General features: G+C 44.1%; 1 protein-coding gene across 1 annotated transcript in view; it reads right to left on the bottom strand.

Annotated features, from left to right (window-relative positions):
- Positions 1 to 17,941, bottom strand: part of dcc (DCC netrin 1 receptor) — a 634,145-nt gene extending 616,204 nt beyond the window's left edge. The window contains exon 1 of the mRNA XM_042326405.1: positions 17,410 to 17,941. Coding sequence (XP_042182339.1) covers positions 17,410 to 17,497 — 88 coding nt within the window. The 5' untranslated portion in view covers positions 17,498 to 17,941. The remainder of the gene's footprint in view (positions 1 to 17,409) is intronic.
- Between the last annotated feature and the right edge of the window lie 1,046 nt (positions 17,942 to 18,987).

The following is an 18,987-nucleotide window of genomic DNA, read 5'->3' as shown; positions in this document are numbered from 1 at the left end:
GTCCTTACCCCCTTCTCTGTGTCTCTCCACCCCAGTATAGATAGCTAGGTGGACCAGTCATAGTCAGTACATTCAACTTCAGATAGCTAAGTGGACCAGTCACAGTCAGTACATTCATCTTCAGATAGCTAGGTGGACCAGTCATAGTCAGTACATTCATCTTCAGATAGCTAGGTGGACCAGTCATAGTCAGTACATTCATCTTCAGATAGCTAGGTGGACCAGTCATAGTCAGTACATTCATCTCCAGATAGCTAGGTGGACCAGTCATAGTCAGTACATTCAACTTCAGATAGCTAGGTGGACCAGTCATAGTCAGTACATTCATCTCCAGATAGCTAGGTGGACCAGTCATAGTCAGTACATTCATCTCCAGATAGCTAGGTGGACAGTGTCAGTCCATGTTACTGAAGTCCCTGTTACTGTCATCCATGTTACTGTAGTCCATGTTACTGTAGTCCCTGTTACTGTAGTCCATGTTACTGTAGGCCATGTTACTATGGTCCATGTTACTGTGGTCCATGTTACTGTAGTCCCTGTTACTGTCATCCATGTTACTGTGGTCCATGTTACTGTAGTCCATGTTACTGTAGTCCCTGTTAATGTGGTCCATGTTACTGTAGCCCATGTTACTGTGGTCCATGTTACTGTAGTCCCTGTTACTGTCGTCCATGTTACTGTGGTCCCTGTTACTGTAGTCCCTGTTACTGAAGTCCATGTCACTATAGTCCATGTTACTGAAGTCCATGTTACTATAGTCCATGTTACTGTAGTCCATGTTACTGAAGTCCATCTTACTGTCGTCCATGTTACTGCCGTCCATGTTACTGAAGTCCATGTTACTGTAGTCCATGTTACTGTAGTCCATGTTATTATAGTCCATGTTACTGAAGTCCATGTTTCTGTAGTCCATGTTTCTGTAGTCCCTGTTACTGTAGTCCATGTTACTGAAGTCCATGTTACTGTAGTCCATGTTACTGTAGTCCATGTTACTGAAGTCCATGTTACTGTAGTCCATGTTACTGTAGTCCCTGTTACTGAAGTCCATGTCACTGTAGTCCATGTTACTATATTCCATGTTACTGAAGTCCATGTTAGTGTAGTCCATGTTACTGTAGTCCCTGAAGTCCATGTTACTGTAGTCCATGTTACTATATTCCATGTTACTGTAGTCCCTGTTACTGAAGTCCATGTTACTGTAGTCCATGTTACTGTAGTCCATGTTACTGAAATCCATGTTAAAGTACTCCATGTTACTGTAGTCCCTGTTAATGAAGTCTGTGTTAGTGTAGTCCATGTTACTGAAGTCCATGTTAGTGTAGTCCATGTTACTGTAGTCCCTGTTACTGTAGCCCATGTTACTGTAGTCCCTGTTACTGTAGCCCATGTTACTGTAGTCCATGTTACTGTAGTCCATTTTACTCTAGTCCATGTTACTGAAGATCATGTTACTGTAGTCCATGTTACTGTAGTCCATGTTACTGTAGTCCATGTTAGTGTAGTCCATGTTACTGTAGTCCATGTTACTGTAGTCCATGTTACTGTAGTCCCTGTACTGAAGTCCATGTTACTGAAGACCATTTTACTGTAGTCCATGTTACTGTAGTCCATGTTAGTGTAGTCCATGTTACTGAAGACCATGTTACTGTGGTCCATGTTACTGTAGTCCCTGTTACTGTCGTCCATGTTACTGTGGTCCATGTTACTGTAGTCCCTGTTACTGAAGTCCATGTTACTATAGTCCATGTTACTGAAGTCCATGTTACTATAGTCCTTGTGACTGTAGTCCATGTTACTGTAGTCCATGTTACTGAAGTCCATCTTACTGTAGTCCATGTTACTGTCATCCATGTTACTGAAGTCCATGTTGCTGTAGTCCATGTTACTGTAGTCCATGTTACTGTAGTCCCTGTTACTGAAGTCCATGTTACTGTAGTCCATGTTACTGAAGTCCATGTTTCTGTAGTCCATGATACTGTAGTCCCTGTTACTGTAGCCCAAGTTACTGTAGTCCATGTTACTGTAGTCCCTGTTACTGTAGTCCATGTTACTGTAGTCCATGTTACTGTAGTCCATGTTACTGTAGTCCATGTTACTGTAGTCCATGTTACTGTAGTCCCTGTTACTATAGTCCATGATACTGTAGTCCATGTTACTGTAGTCCATGTTACTATAGTCCCTGTTACTGTAGTCCCTGTTACTGTAGTCCCTGTTACTGCAGTCCATGTTACTGTAGTCCCTGTTACTGTAGTCCCTGTTACTGCAGTCCCTGTTACTGTAGTCCCTGTTACTGCAGTCCCTGTTACTGTAGTCCATGTTACTGCAGTCCCTGTTAGTGTAGTCCCTGTTACTGTAGTCCCTGTTACTGCAGTCCATGTTACTGTAGTCCATGTTACTGTAGTCCATGTTACTGTAGTCCCTGTTAGTGTAGTCCCTGTTACTGCAGTCCATGTTACTGTAGTCCATGTTACTGTAGTCCCTGTTAGTGTAGTCCCTGTTACTGTAGTCCCTGTTAGTGTAGTCCCTGTTACTGTAGTCCCTGCTACTGTAGTCCCTGTTACTGCAGTCCCTGTTACAGCAGAAACAGACTCAACCGCACAAAGCCCCTGTTACTGTAGTCCCTGTTACTGTAGTCCCTGTTACTGTAGTCCCTGTTACAGCAGAAACGGACTCAACCGCACAAAGCCCCTGTTACTGTAGTAGCTGTTACTGCAGTCCCTGTTACTGTAGTCCCTGTTACTGCAGTCCCTGTTACAGCAGAAACGGACTCAAAGCCCCTGCCTTGCCGTCTGAAACGGTTATGACAGTAATTCTATTTTCATGACATTCTTCATCCGTAACCGTGAGTTACACGGTTATACAGTAATTGTCCCAGGCCTAATCTGAGCCCAGATGAGAGTGTTTACTGAAGCTAAAGCTATAAATATTCATAGCAGGTCGTTGGAGCCTCCTGAAACCACTGAGCAAAGAACAGCCATTGGCCGTGAAATAACCCCCCCCCCACACACACACACTTCTGTACAGTGGTGTGAAATGTACAGCCACTTATAAAGATTAGTGATGCACCATGCCCAAGGCTCCCTGCACTGCACTTCATCCATCCTCCTCCTTCCACCATCCTCCTCCCTCCCTCCCTCCATCCTCTCTCTCTCTCCCTCCCTCCTCTCTCCCTCCCTCCCTCCCTCCCTCCACCATCCTCCATCCTCTACCATCCATCTTCTCCATCCCTCCCTCCTCCCTTTCCTACCTCCCTCACTCCTCCCTCCTCCCTTTCCTCCCTCCTTCCATCCCTCCTTCCATCCCTCCCTCCTCCCTTTCATCCCTCCTTCCATCCCTCCCTCCTCCCTTTCCTCCCTCCTTCCTCCCTCCTCCCTTTCCTCCCTCCTTCCATCCCTCCCTCCCTTTCATCCCTTTCATCCCTCCCTCCTTCCATCCCTCCCTCCTTCCTCCCTCCTCCCTTTCATCCCTCCTTCCTCCCCTCCTCCCTTTCCTCCTTCCTTCCATCCCTCCCTCCTTCCTCCCTCCTCCATTTCATCCCTCCTTCCATCCCTCCCTCCTTCCTCCCTCCTCCCTTTCATCCCTCCTACCTCCCTCCTCCCTTTCATCCCTCCTTCCATCCCTCCCTCCTCCCTTTCCTCCCTCCTTCCATCCCTCCTCCCTTTCCTCCATCCATCCTTTACCATGCTCCTCCTCCTCCTTCTCCCTCCATTGTGAAATGCTCCAAGGCCCTGAGAACACTTTAAAGCAGAACACATATACAAAATAAAGCCTCATTTAATTCAATGTTTATGTTATGTAGACAGTTGAAGTCGGAAGTTCACATTCACTTAGGTTGGAGTCATTAAAACTTGTTTTTTCAACCACTCCACAAATTTCATGTTAACAAACTATAGTTTTGGCAAGTCGGTTAGGACATCTACATTATGCATGACACAAGTCATTTTTCCAACAATTGTTTACAGACAGATTATTTCACTTATAATTTACTGTATCACAATTCCAGTGGGTCAGAAGTTAACATACACTAAGTTGACTGTGCCTTTAAACAGCTTGGAAAATTCCAGAAAATGATGTCAAGACTTTAGAAGCTTCTGATAGGCTTATTGACATAATGTGAGACAATTGGATGTATTTCAAGGCCTACCTTCAAACTCAGTGCCTCTTTGCTTGACATCATGGGAAGATCAAAAGAAATCAGCCAAGACCTCAGAGAAAAAAATTGTAGACCCCCACAAATCTGGTTCATCCTGGGGAGTATTTTACAAATGCCTGAAGGTACCACGTTCATCTATACAAACATGCAAGTATAAACACCATGGGACTACGCAGCCGTCACACCGCTCAGGAAGGAGATGCGTTCTGTCTCCTAGAGATTAACCTACTTAGGTGCGAAAAGTGCAAATCAATCCCAGAACAACAGCAAAGGACCTTGTGAAGATGCTGGAGGAAACGGGTACAAAAGTATCTGTATCCACAGTAGAACGATTCCTACATCGACAAAACCTGAAAGGCCGCTCAGCAAGGAAGAAGCCACTGCTTCAAAACCGCCATAAAAAAGCCAGACTACGGTTTGCAACTGCACATGGGGACAAATATCGTACTTTTAGGAGAAATGTCCTCTGGTCTGATGAAACAAATATAGAACTGTTTGGCCATAATGACCATCGTTATGTATGGAGGAAAAGGGGGTGGCTTGCAAGCCGAAGAACACCATCCCAACCATGAAGCACGGGGGTGGCAGCATCATGTTGTGGGGTTGCTTTGCTTGCAGGAGGGACTGGTGCACTTCACAAAATAGATGGCATCATGAGAGAGGAAAATTATGTGGATTTATTGAACCAACATCTCAAAACATCAGTCAGGAAGTTAAAGCTTGGTCGCAAATGGGTCTTCCAAATTTCTGGGCAGAACTGAAAAAATGTGTGCGAGCAAAGAGGCCTACAAACCTGACTCAGTTACACCAGCTCTGTCTGGAGGAATGGGCCAAAATTCACCCAACTTATTGTGGGAAGCTTGTGGAAGGATAACCAAATGTTTGACCCAAGTTAAACAATTTAAAGGCAATGCTACCAAATACCAATTGAGTGTATGTAAACCCACTGGGAATGTGATGAAAGAAATATAAGCTGAAATAAATCATTCTCTCTACTATTATTCTGACATTTCACATTCTTAAAATAAAGTGGTGATCCTAACTGACATAAAACAGGGAATTTATTCTCAGATTAAATGTCAGGAATAGTGAAAAACGGAGTTTCAATGTATTTGGCTAAGGTGTACTTCCGACTTCAACTGTACATGACATGTTGTATGTCCTATGCTGTATGTAAGTTTGACATACAGTATGTAGCATAAGAAGTATAGAACAGGATCTAACTAGCTACCTGCACTTGCGTCCTGCAGGCTACCTGTAAACAAGAGCAACATATAATTGCTTTCCATTGCATTACACTAAGTGAGACCAGACCAGACATCTTCCCTTTCCTAGTCAATCTCTAAGTGAGACCAGACACCTTTCCTTTCCTAGTCAAGCTCTAAGTGAGACCAGACACCTTTCCTTTCCTAGTCAATCTCTAAGTGAGACCAGACACCTTTCCTTTCCTAGTCAAGCTCTAAGTGAGACCAGACACCTTTCCTTTCCTAGTCAATCTCTAAGTGAGACCAGACCAGACACCTTTCCTTTCCTAGTCAATCTCTAAGTGAGACCAGACCAGACACCTTTCCTTTCCTAGTCAATCTCTAAGTGAGACCAGACCAGACACCTTTCCTTTCCTAGTCAATCTCAGCTAAATAAAGATAGAGATGTCTACTAGCCAGACCCACTATGCAATTAGGGAGAGTGAACCTACATTATCATGGCTCTGTTATTGATCTCACTGGTTACAGGCATCATATGTTTTTTATATATGTATATATCTTACGATGTAAATCTGCTCTACTCCAAGTCTGGTATGGTTCTTTTTTATTCAAGCCGGAAGTATTTCAGATCGAAAACATGAAATTGTGTCTGAACACAAATTAAATTGGTGCCAATCTAAACATCTCACCTGAAACTGACACACATATATACTCTTTCTCTCTCTCTTTCTCTTTCTCTCTCTCTCTATTGCTCTCTCTCTCTATATACATATATATATATAGAGAGAGAGGGCAATAGAGATAGAGAGAGAGAGCAATAGAGAGAGATAGAAAGAAAGAAAGAGAGCGAGAGAGAGAGAGAGAGAGCAAGAGAGAGAAAGAGAGAGAGAGAGAAAGAAGAGAGAGAGAGAGAGCAATAGAGAGAAAATATATATATATATAAATATATATATATATATATATAGAGAAATATATATATATATATATATATATATATATATATATATATATATATATATAGAGAGAGAGAGAGAGAGAGAGAGAGAGAGAGAGAGAGAGAGAGAGAGAGAGAGAGAGAGAGAGAGAGAGAGAGAGAGAGAGAGAGAGAGAGAGCGCATTAGGCCCTTATCAAAAGGCTCCAGACTGCGACCATTTTGTGACCCTTTGACTTGGCTGTGAGGAAAAACAATTGGTCGAATCAGTACGAGCTGAATATTCATTAAATGGTCACCTCACTCAAGTGGGCAGGTAAAACCATGATTTAGTCAAACATTAGTGTATTATTATTATCCTCATGATTTCTGTAAGTGTCTGACTAACCCTGTTTTGCTGTGATGAGTGAACCACTCTCTCTGCAGCTCCACCTTGATGTGTGCTCTGGGGAAATATTTGTTTTTTTAATATATTACAACCAATATTTTACCTTTATTTAACTAGGCAAGTCAGTTAAGAACAAATTCTTATTTTCAATGATGGATTTGTGGGTTAACTGCCTCGGGCAGAATGACAGATTTGTACCTTGTCAGCTCGGGGATTTGAACTTGCAACCTTCCGGTTACTAGTCCAATGCTCTAACCACTAGGCTACCTGCCACCTCTACACTCTATCCACTAGGTTACCTGCCACCTCTACACTCTAACCACTAGGTTACCTGCCGCCCCTACACTCTAACCACTAGGCTACCCTGCCGCCTCCACACTCTAACCACTAGGTTACCTGCCGCCCCTACACTCTAACCACTAGTTTACCTGCCGCCCCTACACTCTAACCACTAGGCTACCCTGCCGCCCCTACACTCTAACCACAAGCCTACCCTGCCGCCCCTACACTCTAACCACTAGGCTACCCTGCCGCCCCTACACTCTAACCACTAGGCTACCCTGCCGCCCCTACACTCTAACCACTAGGCTACCCTGCCACCTCTACACTCTAACCACTAGGCTACCCTGCCAACCCTACACTCTAACCACTAGGCTACCCTGCCACCTCTACACTCTAACCACTAGGCTACCCTGCCACCCCTACACTCTAACCACTAGGCTACCTGCCGCCTCTACACTCTAACCACTAGGCTACCTGCCGCCTCTACACTCTAACCACTAGGCTACGCTGCCGCCTCTACACTCTAACCACTAGGTTACCTGCCACCTCTACACTCTAACCACTAGGCTACCTGCCGGCCCTACAATCTAACCACTAGTATACCTGCTGGCCCTACACTCTAACCACTAGGCTACCTGCCGCCTCTACACTCTAACCACTAGGCTACCCTGCCACCCCTACACTCTAACCACTAGGCTACCCTACCGCCCCTACACTCTAACCACTCGGCTACCTGCCGCCCCTACACTCTAACCACTAGGCTACCTGCGGCCCCTACACTCTAACCACTAGGCTACCTGCCGCCTCTACACTCTAACCACTCGGCTACCCTGCCGCCTCTACACTCTAACCACTAGGCTACCCTGCCACCCCTATACTCTAACCACTAGGCTACCCTACCGCCCCTACACTCTAACCACTAGGCTACCTGCCGCCCCTATACTCTAACCACTAGGCTACCTGCGGCCCCTACACTCTAACCACTCGGCTACCCTGCCACCCCTACACTCTAACCACTAGGCTACCTGCCGCCTCTACACTCTAACCACTCGGCTACCCTGCCGCCCCTACACTCTAACCACTAGGCTACCTGCCACCTCTACACTCTAACCACTAGGCTACCTGCCGCCTCTACACTCTAACCACTCGGCTACCCTGCCGCCCCTACACTCTAACCACTAGGCTACCTGCCGCCTCTACACTCTAACCACTAGGCTACCTGCCGCCTCTACACTCTAACCACTCGGCTACCCTGCCGCCCCTACACTCTAACCACTAGGCTACCTGCCGCCTCTACGCTCTAACCACTAGGCTACCCTGCCGCCCCTACACTCTAACCACTAGGCTACCTGCCGCCTCTACACTCTAACCACTAGGCTACCCTGCCGCCCCTACACTCTAACCACTAGGCTACCCTGCCGCCTCTACACTCTAACCACTAGGCTACCTGCCACCTCTACACTCTAACCACTAGGTTACCTGCCTCCTCTACACTCTAACCACTAGGCTACCCTGCCGCCCCTACACTCTAACCACTAGGCTACCCTGCCGCCTCTACACTCTAACCACTAGACTATCCTGCCGCCACATTATTTGACATGGTTTTGAGATACGGAGCATGCAAAAAATGCGCATCAGCCATCGCCAGTGCATAGGATAGCAGGCTACAACAGTTGTGTTAGGACATTGGATGAATACAGGACTACTGACAGTGTGTATTACATTTCATGTTAGCGATCTAGCTAAGTTTTCACTCCTCTTGTGGTGAATTATCCCCCCAAATAAATTAGGGTATGATATTATGCAAACATAAAAGATGTACACAAATTCATGAACAACAAACAACAAAATTCAGATAATTCTGGAGCCCTGTTTTAACAGTATAATATTTTTTTTAAACAATACCTTGTCAACCCACAATTCGTGATTTAGGATTAGGTTGCACATCAAAGACAATATCTTGAATCATGAATTCCTGCTTGGACATGTCAAAAGATGAAACAACGTATTTATTGATAAGCCTGTCATCTCCAGTAATCTAAAGCACTGTGAATGACTTCATAAAGCTCATTAAAGTCTTTTCCTAACGCGTGACACGAGGCCACTTCTTTTTTTTTTGCGACAAAAATCATGTACTAGTGCCACCAACTGAAAAAGTTTCAGGCAGGAGCCCTGATAGAGGGAAGAGGGTTCCATTTGGAACTCAGCTTGTGTGTCTACAGAGAGGCTGGCCCAATCATTAAGCTGCAGCAGCTTGCGGAGAAGATTAAACCAGCCAATATGACATGGATGTCAGGAATTTAGCAGATCTGGGAGGAATAAGACTGTGTTTCTGCTGCCTGCTACCTCAGATGAGACTAGATTACACACAACTAATGAGGATATATATCTCTCTAGATTACACAACTAATGAGGATATATATCTCTCTAGATTACACAACTAATGAAGAGATCTTCACTCTCTAGATTACACAACTAATGAAGAGATCTTCACTCTCTAGATTACACAACTAATGAAGAGATCTTCACTCTCTAGATTACACAACTAACGAAGATATCTTCACTCTCTAGATTACACAACTAATGAAGATATCTTCACTCTCTAGATTACACAACTAATGAAGAGATCTTCACTCTCTAGATTACACAACTAATGAAGAGATCTTCACTCTCTAGATTACACAACTAATGAAGAGATCTTCACTCTCTAGATTACACAACTAACGAAGATATCTTCACTCTCTAGATTACACAACTAATGAGGATATATCACTCTCCTGCACACACAATCAATTGGTGTATTGTGGTATTGTAATATTGTAATATTGTGGTATTGTGATATTGTGGTATTGTAATATTGTGGTATTGTAATGTTGTGATGTTGTGTTATTGTAATATTGTGGTATTGTAATGTTGTGGTATTGTAATATTGTGGTGTTGTGGTATTGTGGTATTGTAATATTGTGGGATTGTGGTATTGTGGTATTGTGGTATGGTAATATTGTGGTATTGTGGTATTGTAATATTGTAATATTGTGGTGTTGTGGTATTGTAACGTTGTGGTATTGTGGTATCGTAATATTGTAGTATTGTGGTATTGTGGTATTGTAATATTGTGGTATTGTGGTATTGTAATATTGTGGGATTGTGGTATTGTGGTATTGTGGTATGGTAATATTGTGGTATTGTGGTATTGTAATATTGTAATATTGTGGTGTTGTGGTATTGTAACGTTGTGGTATTGTGGTATCGTAATATTGTAGTATTGTGGTATTGTGGTATTGTAATATTGTGGTATTGTGGTATTGTAATATTGTGATATTGTGGTATTGTAATATCATAATATTGTAGTATTGTAATATTGTGGTATTGTAATATCGTAATATTGTAGTATTGTAATATTGTGGTATTGTAATATTGTGGTATTGTGGTATTGTAATATTGTGGTATTGTAATATTGTGATATTGTGGTATTGTAATATCGTAATATTGTAGTATTGTAATATTGTGGTATTGTAATATTGTGGTATTGTAATATTGTGATATTGTGGTATTGTAATATCATAATATTGTAGTATTGTAATATTGTGGATCCATAATAAACCCCCAGAAAGAGCAGCAGCTGCGTTCACAGGAACTAATGGGGATCCTAATAAATACTAAATACAAAGCGTGACTCTGTTGTTATGCTCAATAAAGGGACTCCTAATTGGTCCATCCCAATCCTGTCCTTGACCCGTCAGCAGCCATATTTTTCAGACTTCTAAATGGTAAAGATATTGTAGTAAACCGCATAGTGTACTACAAACACCAGAGCATGAGGAATACTGAGATGGGCAAAGGGAGACACTGTCATTTGGTCATTGTCAAAGCCCTGAGCTTTACTGTGAGTTCATGACCTGACTACTCATGACACTTGATTAAGAGTGGCATTCAGAGAGAGGGATTTAAACATTGCTCTACACTGATGTCATCTGCATTCAGAGAGAGGGATTTAAACTGATGTCAGCTGCATTCAGAGAGACAAATTTAAACTGATGTCCTTTGCATTCAGAGAGAGGGATTTAAACTGATGTCATCTGCATTCAGAGAGAGGGATTTAAACTGATGTCAGCTGCATTCAGAGAGACACATTTAAACTGATGTCCTTTGCATTCAGAGAGAGGGATTTAAACTGATGTCATCTGCATTCAGAGAGAGGGATTTAAACTGATGTCAGCTGCATTCAGAGAGACAAATTTAAACTGATGTCCTTTGCATTCAGAGAGAGGGATTTAAACTGATGTCATCTGCATTCAGAGAGAGGGATATAAACTGATGTCAGCTGCATTCAGAGAGACAAATTTAAACTGATGTCCTTTGCATTCAGAGAGAGGGATTAAACATTGCTCTACACTGATGTCATCTGTATTCAGAGAGAGGGATTTAAACTGATGTCCTTTGCATTCAGAGAGACAAATTTAAACTGATGTCCTTTGCATTCAGAGAGAGGGATTTAAACTGATGTCCTTTGCATTCGGAGAGAGGGATTTAAACATTGCTCTACACTGATGTCATCTGCATTCAGAGAGAGGGATTTAAACTGATGTCCTTTGCATTCAGAGAGAGGGATTTAAACTGATGTCCTTTGCATTCAGAGAGAGGGATTTAAACTGATGTCCTTTGCATTCAGAGAGAGGGATTTAAACTGATGTCCTTTGCATTCAGAGAGAGGGATTTAAACTGATGTCCTTTGCATTCAGAGAGAGGGATTTAAACTGATGTCCTTTGCATTCAGAGAGAGGGATTTAAACTGATGTCCTTTGCATTCAGAGAGAGGGATTTAAACTGATGTCATCTGCATTCAGAGAGAGGGATTTAAACACTGCTCTACACTGATGTCATCTGCTTTACCAGCACATAACACTTTGGTTTGTTTGAATTATTTGACATTGACTTCAAATATAAAGGGTAACCAAAAATACAAACAAGATATTATTGCAATACTTATGAGGAGACGGCCCTCTCTAACACACCCTATTTGAAACACCCTCTCTCACTGTGTGTCAATTGTCTATGAGGAACCCACCAGTCCCAGATTACCAGTCTCTACAGTACTAGTCTAGGAGGTACCCACCAGTCCCCAGATTACCAGTCTCTACAGTACTAGTCTGGGAGGCACCCACCAGTCCCCAGATTACCAGTCTCTACAGTACTAGTCTGGGACGAACCCACCAGTCCCCAGATTACCAGTCTCTACAGTACTAGTCTAGAGGGACCCACCAGTCCCCAGATTACCAGTCTCTACAGTACTAGTCTGGGAGGAACCCACCAGTCTCTACAGTACTAGTCTGGGAGGCACCCACCAGTCCCCAGATTACCAGTCTCTACAGTACTAGTCTAGAGGGACCCACCAGTCCCCAGATTACCAGTCTCTACAGTACTAGTCTGGGAGGAACCCACCAGTCCCCAGATTACCAGTCTCTACAGTACTAGTCTAGGAGGTACCCACCAGTCCCCAGATTACCAGTCTCTACAGTACTAGATAAGGAGGTACACACCAGTCCCCAGATTACCAGTCTCTACAGTACTAGATAAGGAGGTACCCACCAGTCCCCAGATTACCAGTCTCTACAGTACTAGTCTAGAGGAACCCACCAGTCCCCAGATTACCAGTTTCTACAGTACAAGTCTAGAGGACCCACCAGTCCCCAGATTACCAGTCTCTACAGTACTAGTCTGGGAGGAACCCACCAGTCTCTACAGTACTAGTCTGGGAGGCACCCACCAGTCCCCAGATTACCAGTCCCTACAGTACTAGTCTAGAGGGACCCACCAGTCCCCAGATTACCAGTCTCTACAGTACTAGTTTGGGAGGAACCCACCAGTCCCCAGATTACCAGTCTCTACAGTACTAGTCTAGGAGGTACCCACCAGTCCCCAGATTACCAGTCTCACAGTACTAGTCTGGGACGAACCCACCAGTTCCCAGATTACCAGTACAGTACTAGTCTAGAGGGACCCACCAGTCCCCAGATTACCAGTCTCTACAGTACTAGTCTGGGAGGAACCCACCAGTCCCCAGATTACCAGTCTCTACAGTACTAGTCTAGGAGGTACCCACCAGTCCCCAGATTACCAGTCTCTACAGTACTAGTCTGGGAGGCACCCACCAGTCCCCAGATTACCAGTCTCTACAGTACTAGTCTAGAGGGACCCACCAGTCCCCAGATGATCAGTCTCTACAGTACTAGTCTGGGAGGAACCCACCAGTCCCCAGATTACCAGTCTCTACCGTACTAGTCTAGAGGAACCCACCAGTCCCCAGATTACCAGTCTCTACAGTACTAGTCTAGGAGGTACACACCAGTCCCCAGATTACCAGTCTCTACAGTACTACCCACCAGTCCCCAGATTACCAGTCTCTACAGTACTAGTCTAGAGGAACCCACCAGTCCCCAGATTACCAGTTTCTACAGTAGAAGTCTGGGAGGTACCCACCAGTCCCCAGATTACCAGTCTCTACAGTACTAGTCTGGGAGGAACCCACCAGTCTCTACAGTACTAGTCTAGGAGGTACCCACCAGTCCCCAGATTACCAGTCTCTACAGTACTAGTCTAGAGGAACCCACCCGTCCCCAGATTACCAGTTTCTACAGTACTAGTCTAGGAGGTACCCACTAGTCCTCGGATGGGGCCACAGTCTCCTGACCCCTCCTGTCTCAGCCTCCAGTATTTATGCTGCAGTAGTTTATGTGTCGGGGGGCTAGGGTCAGTTTGTTATATCTGGAGTACTTCTCCTGTCCTATTCGGTGTCCTGTGTGAATCTAAGTGTGCGTTCTCTAATTCTCTCCCTCTCTCTCTTGGAGGACCTGAGCCCTAGGACCATGCCCCAGGATTACCTGACATGATGACTCCTTGCTGTCCCCAGTCCACCTGGCCGTGCTGCTGCACCAGTTTCAACTGTTCTGCCTTCTTATTATTCGAACATGCTGATCATTTATGAACATTTGAACATCTTGGCCATGTTCTGTTATAATCTCCACCCGGCACAGCCAGAAGAGGACTGGCCACCCCACATATGCTCTCTCTAATTCTCTCTTTTTTTCTCTCTCTCTGAGGACCTGAGCCCTAGGACCATGCCCCAGGACTACCTGACATGATGACTCCTTGCTGTCCCCAGTCCATCTGACCGTGCTGCTGCTCCAGTTTCAACTGTTCTGCCTTATTATTATACGACCATGCTGGTCATTTATGAACATTTGAACATCTTGGCCATGTTCTGTTATAATCTCCACCCGGCACAGCCAGAAGAGGACTGGCCACCCCACATAGCCTGGTTCCTCTCTAGGTTTCTTCCTAGGTTTTGGCCTTTCTAGGGAGTTTTTCCTAGCCACCGTGCTTCTACACCTGCATTGCTTGCTGTTTGGGGTTTTAGGCTGGGTTTCTGTACAGCACTTTGAGATATCAGCTGATGTACGAAGGGCTATATAAATACATTTGATTTGATTTGATTTGATTTAGTCCCCAGATTACCAGTCTCTACAGTACTAGTCTGGGAGGTACCCACCAGTCCCCAGATTACCAGTCTCTACAGTACTAGTCTGGGAGGTACCCACCAGTCCCCAGATTACCAGTCTCTACAGTACTAGTCTGGGGGTACCCACCAGTCCCCAGATTACCAGTCTCTACAGTATAGGGGACCCACCAGTCCCCAGATTACCAGTCTCTACAGTACTAGTCTGGGAGGAACCCACCAGTCCCCAGATTACCAGTCTCTACAGTACTAGTCTATGATGTACCCACCAGTCCCCAGATTACAAGTCTCTACAGTACTAGTCTAGGAGGTACCCACCAGTCCCCAGATTACCAGTCTCTACAGTACTAGTCTAGAGGGACGCACCAGTCCCCAGATTACCACTCTCTACAGTACTAGTCTGGGAGGAACCCACCAGTCCCCAGATTACCAGTCTCTACAGTACTAGTCTAGGAGGTACCCACCAGTCCCAGATTACCAGTCTCTACAGTACTAGTCTGGGAGGAACCCACCAGTCTCTACAGTACTAGTCTAGGAGGTACCCACCAGTCCCAGATTACCAGTTTCTACAGTACTTGATAAGGAGGTACCCACCAGTCCCCAGATTACCAGTCTCTACAGTACTAGTCTAGAGGAACCCACCAGTCCCCAGATTACCAGTGTCTACAGTACTAGTCTAGGAGGTACCCACTAGTCCCCAGATTACCAGTCTCTACAGTACTAGTCTGGGAGCAACCCACCAGTCCCCAGATTACCAGTCTCTACAGTACTAGTCTAGGAGGTACCCACCAGTCCCAGATTACCAGTCTCTACAGTACTAGTCTGGGAGGAACCCACCAGTCCCCAGATTACCAGTCTCTACAGTACTGGTCTAGAAGATAGTGCTGAGCGATCAACCAACAATTTGGTTATTTTTATTTTTTTAAACAACTAATTGACCAAAATCAGTTAAATTATTTGAATTATATTTTGTAAAAAAAACAAATCCCTTTGATCTAACTGCACACATTGTTCCGTTTCTCTATAGATTAATCAGATCAAGCCAGAACTGTGCAATGTAGCAGGGAGTTGTAGTTTCTCTATAGATTAATCAGATCAAGCCAGAACTGCAATGTAGCAGGGAGTTGTAGTTTCTCTATAGATGAATCAGATCAAGCCAGAACTGTTCAATGTAGCAGGGAGTTGTAGTTTCTCTATAGATGAATCAGATCAAGCCAGAACTGCAATGTAGCAGGGAGTTGTAGTTTCTCTATAGATTAATCAGATCAAGCCAGAACTGTTCAATGTAGCAGGGAGTTGTAGTTTCTCTATAGATTAATCAGATCAAGCCAGAACTGTTCAATGTAGCAGGGAGTTGTAGTTTCCAACAGGCAACTATTCTACATAGTTTACTGCAGAAGAAATGTGTCAATCAACAACAATGACCATAATCCATTGTGTACCTACCTGTCCGGTCCGTGTTTCTTTTACGCCTGCTACATAAAAGAGACAGAAGAATGCAGGACCAAGAGGGGATGGATAGCAGTTTCTTTGCAAGGTATCTCTACTTAAAAATACATGCTCTAAATCAGGGGCTTCCAGTCCTGGGGAACCCCACCCCCCAGAGATTCTCAGCTGATTCAAATAACCAACTCATCAGCAAGCTTTAATTATTTGAATCAGCTGTGTGGTGCTGGGGGGGGGGGGGGCAGGGCCGAGTTTGGGGAATCATGATCTAAGTGATTGATAGTTATTATTCAGATCAATCAATAAATGATGCTTTTACTTTGAATAGATCTTTTTGAGAGGAGATGATGACTTTGTGATGAAATAATAAATTCATCAAACAAAACAAATGTAATAATACACAACAACTGGAAATATATTATTAAAGTTAAAAGTCATGTGAATAACAGATGGTTAAGTAAGTGATGAGCAGTAATGGGAGGAGTCAACACCATCATGGGGACTTGTATTATTACTTGTTTAATTCTACGATGTCACAGCATTCAACCCACATAATGCACAGTGCATTTAATGTCTAACCGAAACACAACCGACCTTAAAAAATCACTAATGCTCAGTACTACACTAGGAGGAATCCACCTTCTAGTCCTTGACCTGGTAATAACGCTGTACTAGTGTACATGACGAGGACTATGGATGTGTTTTGTGTCTGGGTGGGCGGGTAGGATAAAGGCTATGCCACTAGTTGAGTACAAGAGGCTATATAGGCAGTAGACCAGCCTAGATCAGCTTGATTACATGTGGGTAGATTTACATAGTCAGTCTACTAGGGCTCAAGCAGGTGACCTATTGACACAAATACACGGTATTCCCTCAATGAACATAAATTTAAAATGTTATATAGTTACTATAACACATTTTATTGTGAAGTTTAAATATAGAGGTTCAGATATATTATTCTACCTACACACACAGAGAGCGAGAGAGAGAGAAAAGGAGAGAGAGTGAGAGTGAGAGAGAGAGAGAGAGAGAGAAAGAGAAAGAGAGAAAGAGAGAGAGAAAAGGAGAGAGAGAGAGAACGAGAGAGAGAATAGATTCGATCAGGTGCAAATTGCCAATTCAGAGTTATTTCATTATAGCCAATCAGCAAATCAACAGGGTTGTAAAATAATACAACGAGAAGTAATTAGGCTACGTGAAACAGGTAGACTAAGATATGCAGGAAAATTTTAAACAGCCTGAAAAGGTAGCAACATTTTTTATAAAACCGAGTAAAAGTCAAGCGTAAAGCTGTTGGCTTCTCCTCAACAGTACCAAGACCAATACACGTCCAATGGAAGCCTACCTCCAGCAATAGCCTACAGCCGATGTGTATACGAAATACATTTGTATGCAACACACAACACAGCTTCTCTTTTTTTGTGCGCATGCACACCCGCATAGTTGACATGTTTCGACATTGAAATATGTTTTAATCAGAGACTTACTATATGATGTTGAATCGCCGGCGAGATAGCATAACCAGACAAATACCGAAAGTCTTTTCGCCCAAATACATCCAAATGATCCCTCCATGATTGCGCTTCACCGCTGAGCGACACTATCCCACTATCACAAAAATCCTTCTCTAAAAACCACACAACGCACGAATCCGTTCGTTAACGCCGTGCGTATGGAACCGGTTGCTCCAAAGAAAATCTCCCAATACAATAGCAACAAAAAGCAGGTACGGCGGTGATAAGTTTCCAAGTTAAGAAGCAACAACTAAAACCGTTAGTTCACCATCTTTTTCTGCGCAAAGGCACCAAGCGTAACGCGGTAGAAATCCCCAAGACTTGGGAAAGAACATGCAGCCTCCGAATACTCGTAACGGGAGCTGTCCAGCGGTTCACTGTGGGAGACCAGTGAGAGAGAGGAGATGGGTACGCGAATTCATTGATCTAACGGTGTTGGGGGTAAAGAGTGGAGTGGGATAAACTCCACTGGAACGGACTGGAGCGTTTGCAGGATCGATGGAACTATGGAATCAACGGGGTGTTCTAGCTGGGATTCCAGGCTGGTTGAGGGGAATGAGAGAGCTCGCCTGCCATCTCTGGTCAAATTAAGAACTATGAATACGATTCATCTCCACTCTACAGAGTCATGAGGTCATGCCACCCTCACTGTGTGGTGGAACAAATCAATCTATTTGACTTTCTTCTGGAAGTTATGATATTACATTTTTACCAATGATAAAGAGAGACCGAGAGGAAGTATTGAGTCAAAAGAAAGTAATACACATTATGGGGAATAATTGTGATTGTGAACTATTCAGATTTATGCACAATTATCCAACCAATCTAGGAAATAATGTATAGCTCAAATAGTATACAGTTTGAAAACATGACAGGGAAATCAATGTGAAGATTTGTGTCAGACTGTTGTTTTAGCCTAGTGGGTTAATGTTGTCTTTAGGCAGGGGGAATAACCTACCAGGTCAGAGGAATAGTCTACCTGGGTTTAATAACCTACCAGGTCAGAGGAATAGTCTACCTGGGTTCAATAACCTACCAGGTCAGGGCAACAGTCTACCTGGGTTTAATAAACTACCAGGTCAGGGCAACAGTCTACCTGGGTTCAATAACCTACCAGGTCAGAGGAATAGTCCTACCTTGGTTCAATAAACTACCAGGTCAGAGGAATAGTCCTACCTTGGTTCAATAAACTACCAGGTCAGAGTACAGGACTCAGATCCCACAGATGATGTTCATCAAGGCCAGGTTCTGGGGTTGATGTGGAGAGGAAGAGGTGGAGGAGGAAGAGGATGAGGAGGTGGGGAAGGATGATAAAGAGGATGAGGAGGTGGTGGAGAAGTATGAGGAAGAGGATGAGGAGGTGGAGAAGGATGAGGAAGAGGATGAGGTGATGGAGAAGTATGAGGAAGAGGATGAGGAGGTGGAGAAGGACGAGGAAGAGGAGGTGGTGGAGAAGGATGAGGAAGATGATGATGAAGAGGATGAGGAGGTGGTGGAGAAGGATGAGGAAGAGGATGAGGAGGTCAAAGGGGATGAAGTGAATCAGAAGTG

The sequence above is a fragment of the Oncorhynchus tshawytscha genome, linkage group LG09, assembly GCF_018296145.1.
Source record: "Oncorhynchus tshawytscha isolate Ot180627B linkage group LG09, Otsh_v2.0, whole genome shotgun sequence".
Classification (NCBI taxonomy): domain Eukaryota; kingdom Metazoa; phylum Chordata; class Actinopteri; order Salmoniformes; family Salmonidae; genus Oncorhynchus; species Oncorhynchus tshawytscha.
This window is presented reverse-complemented; position numbering and strand designations above follow the sequence as displayed.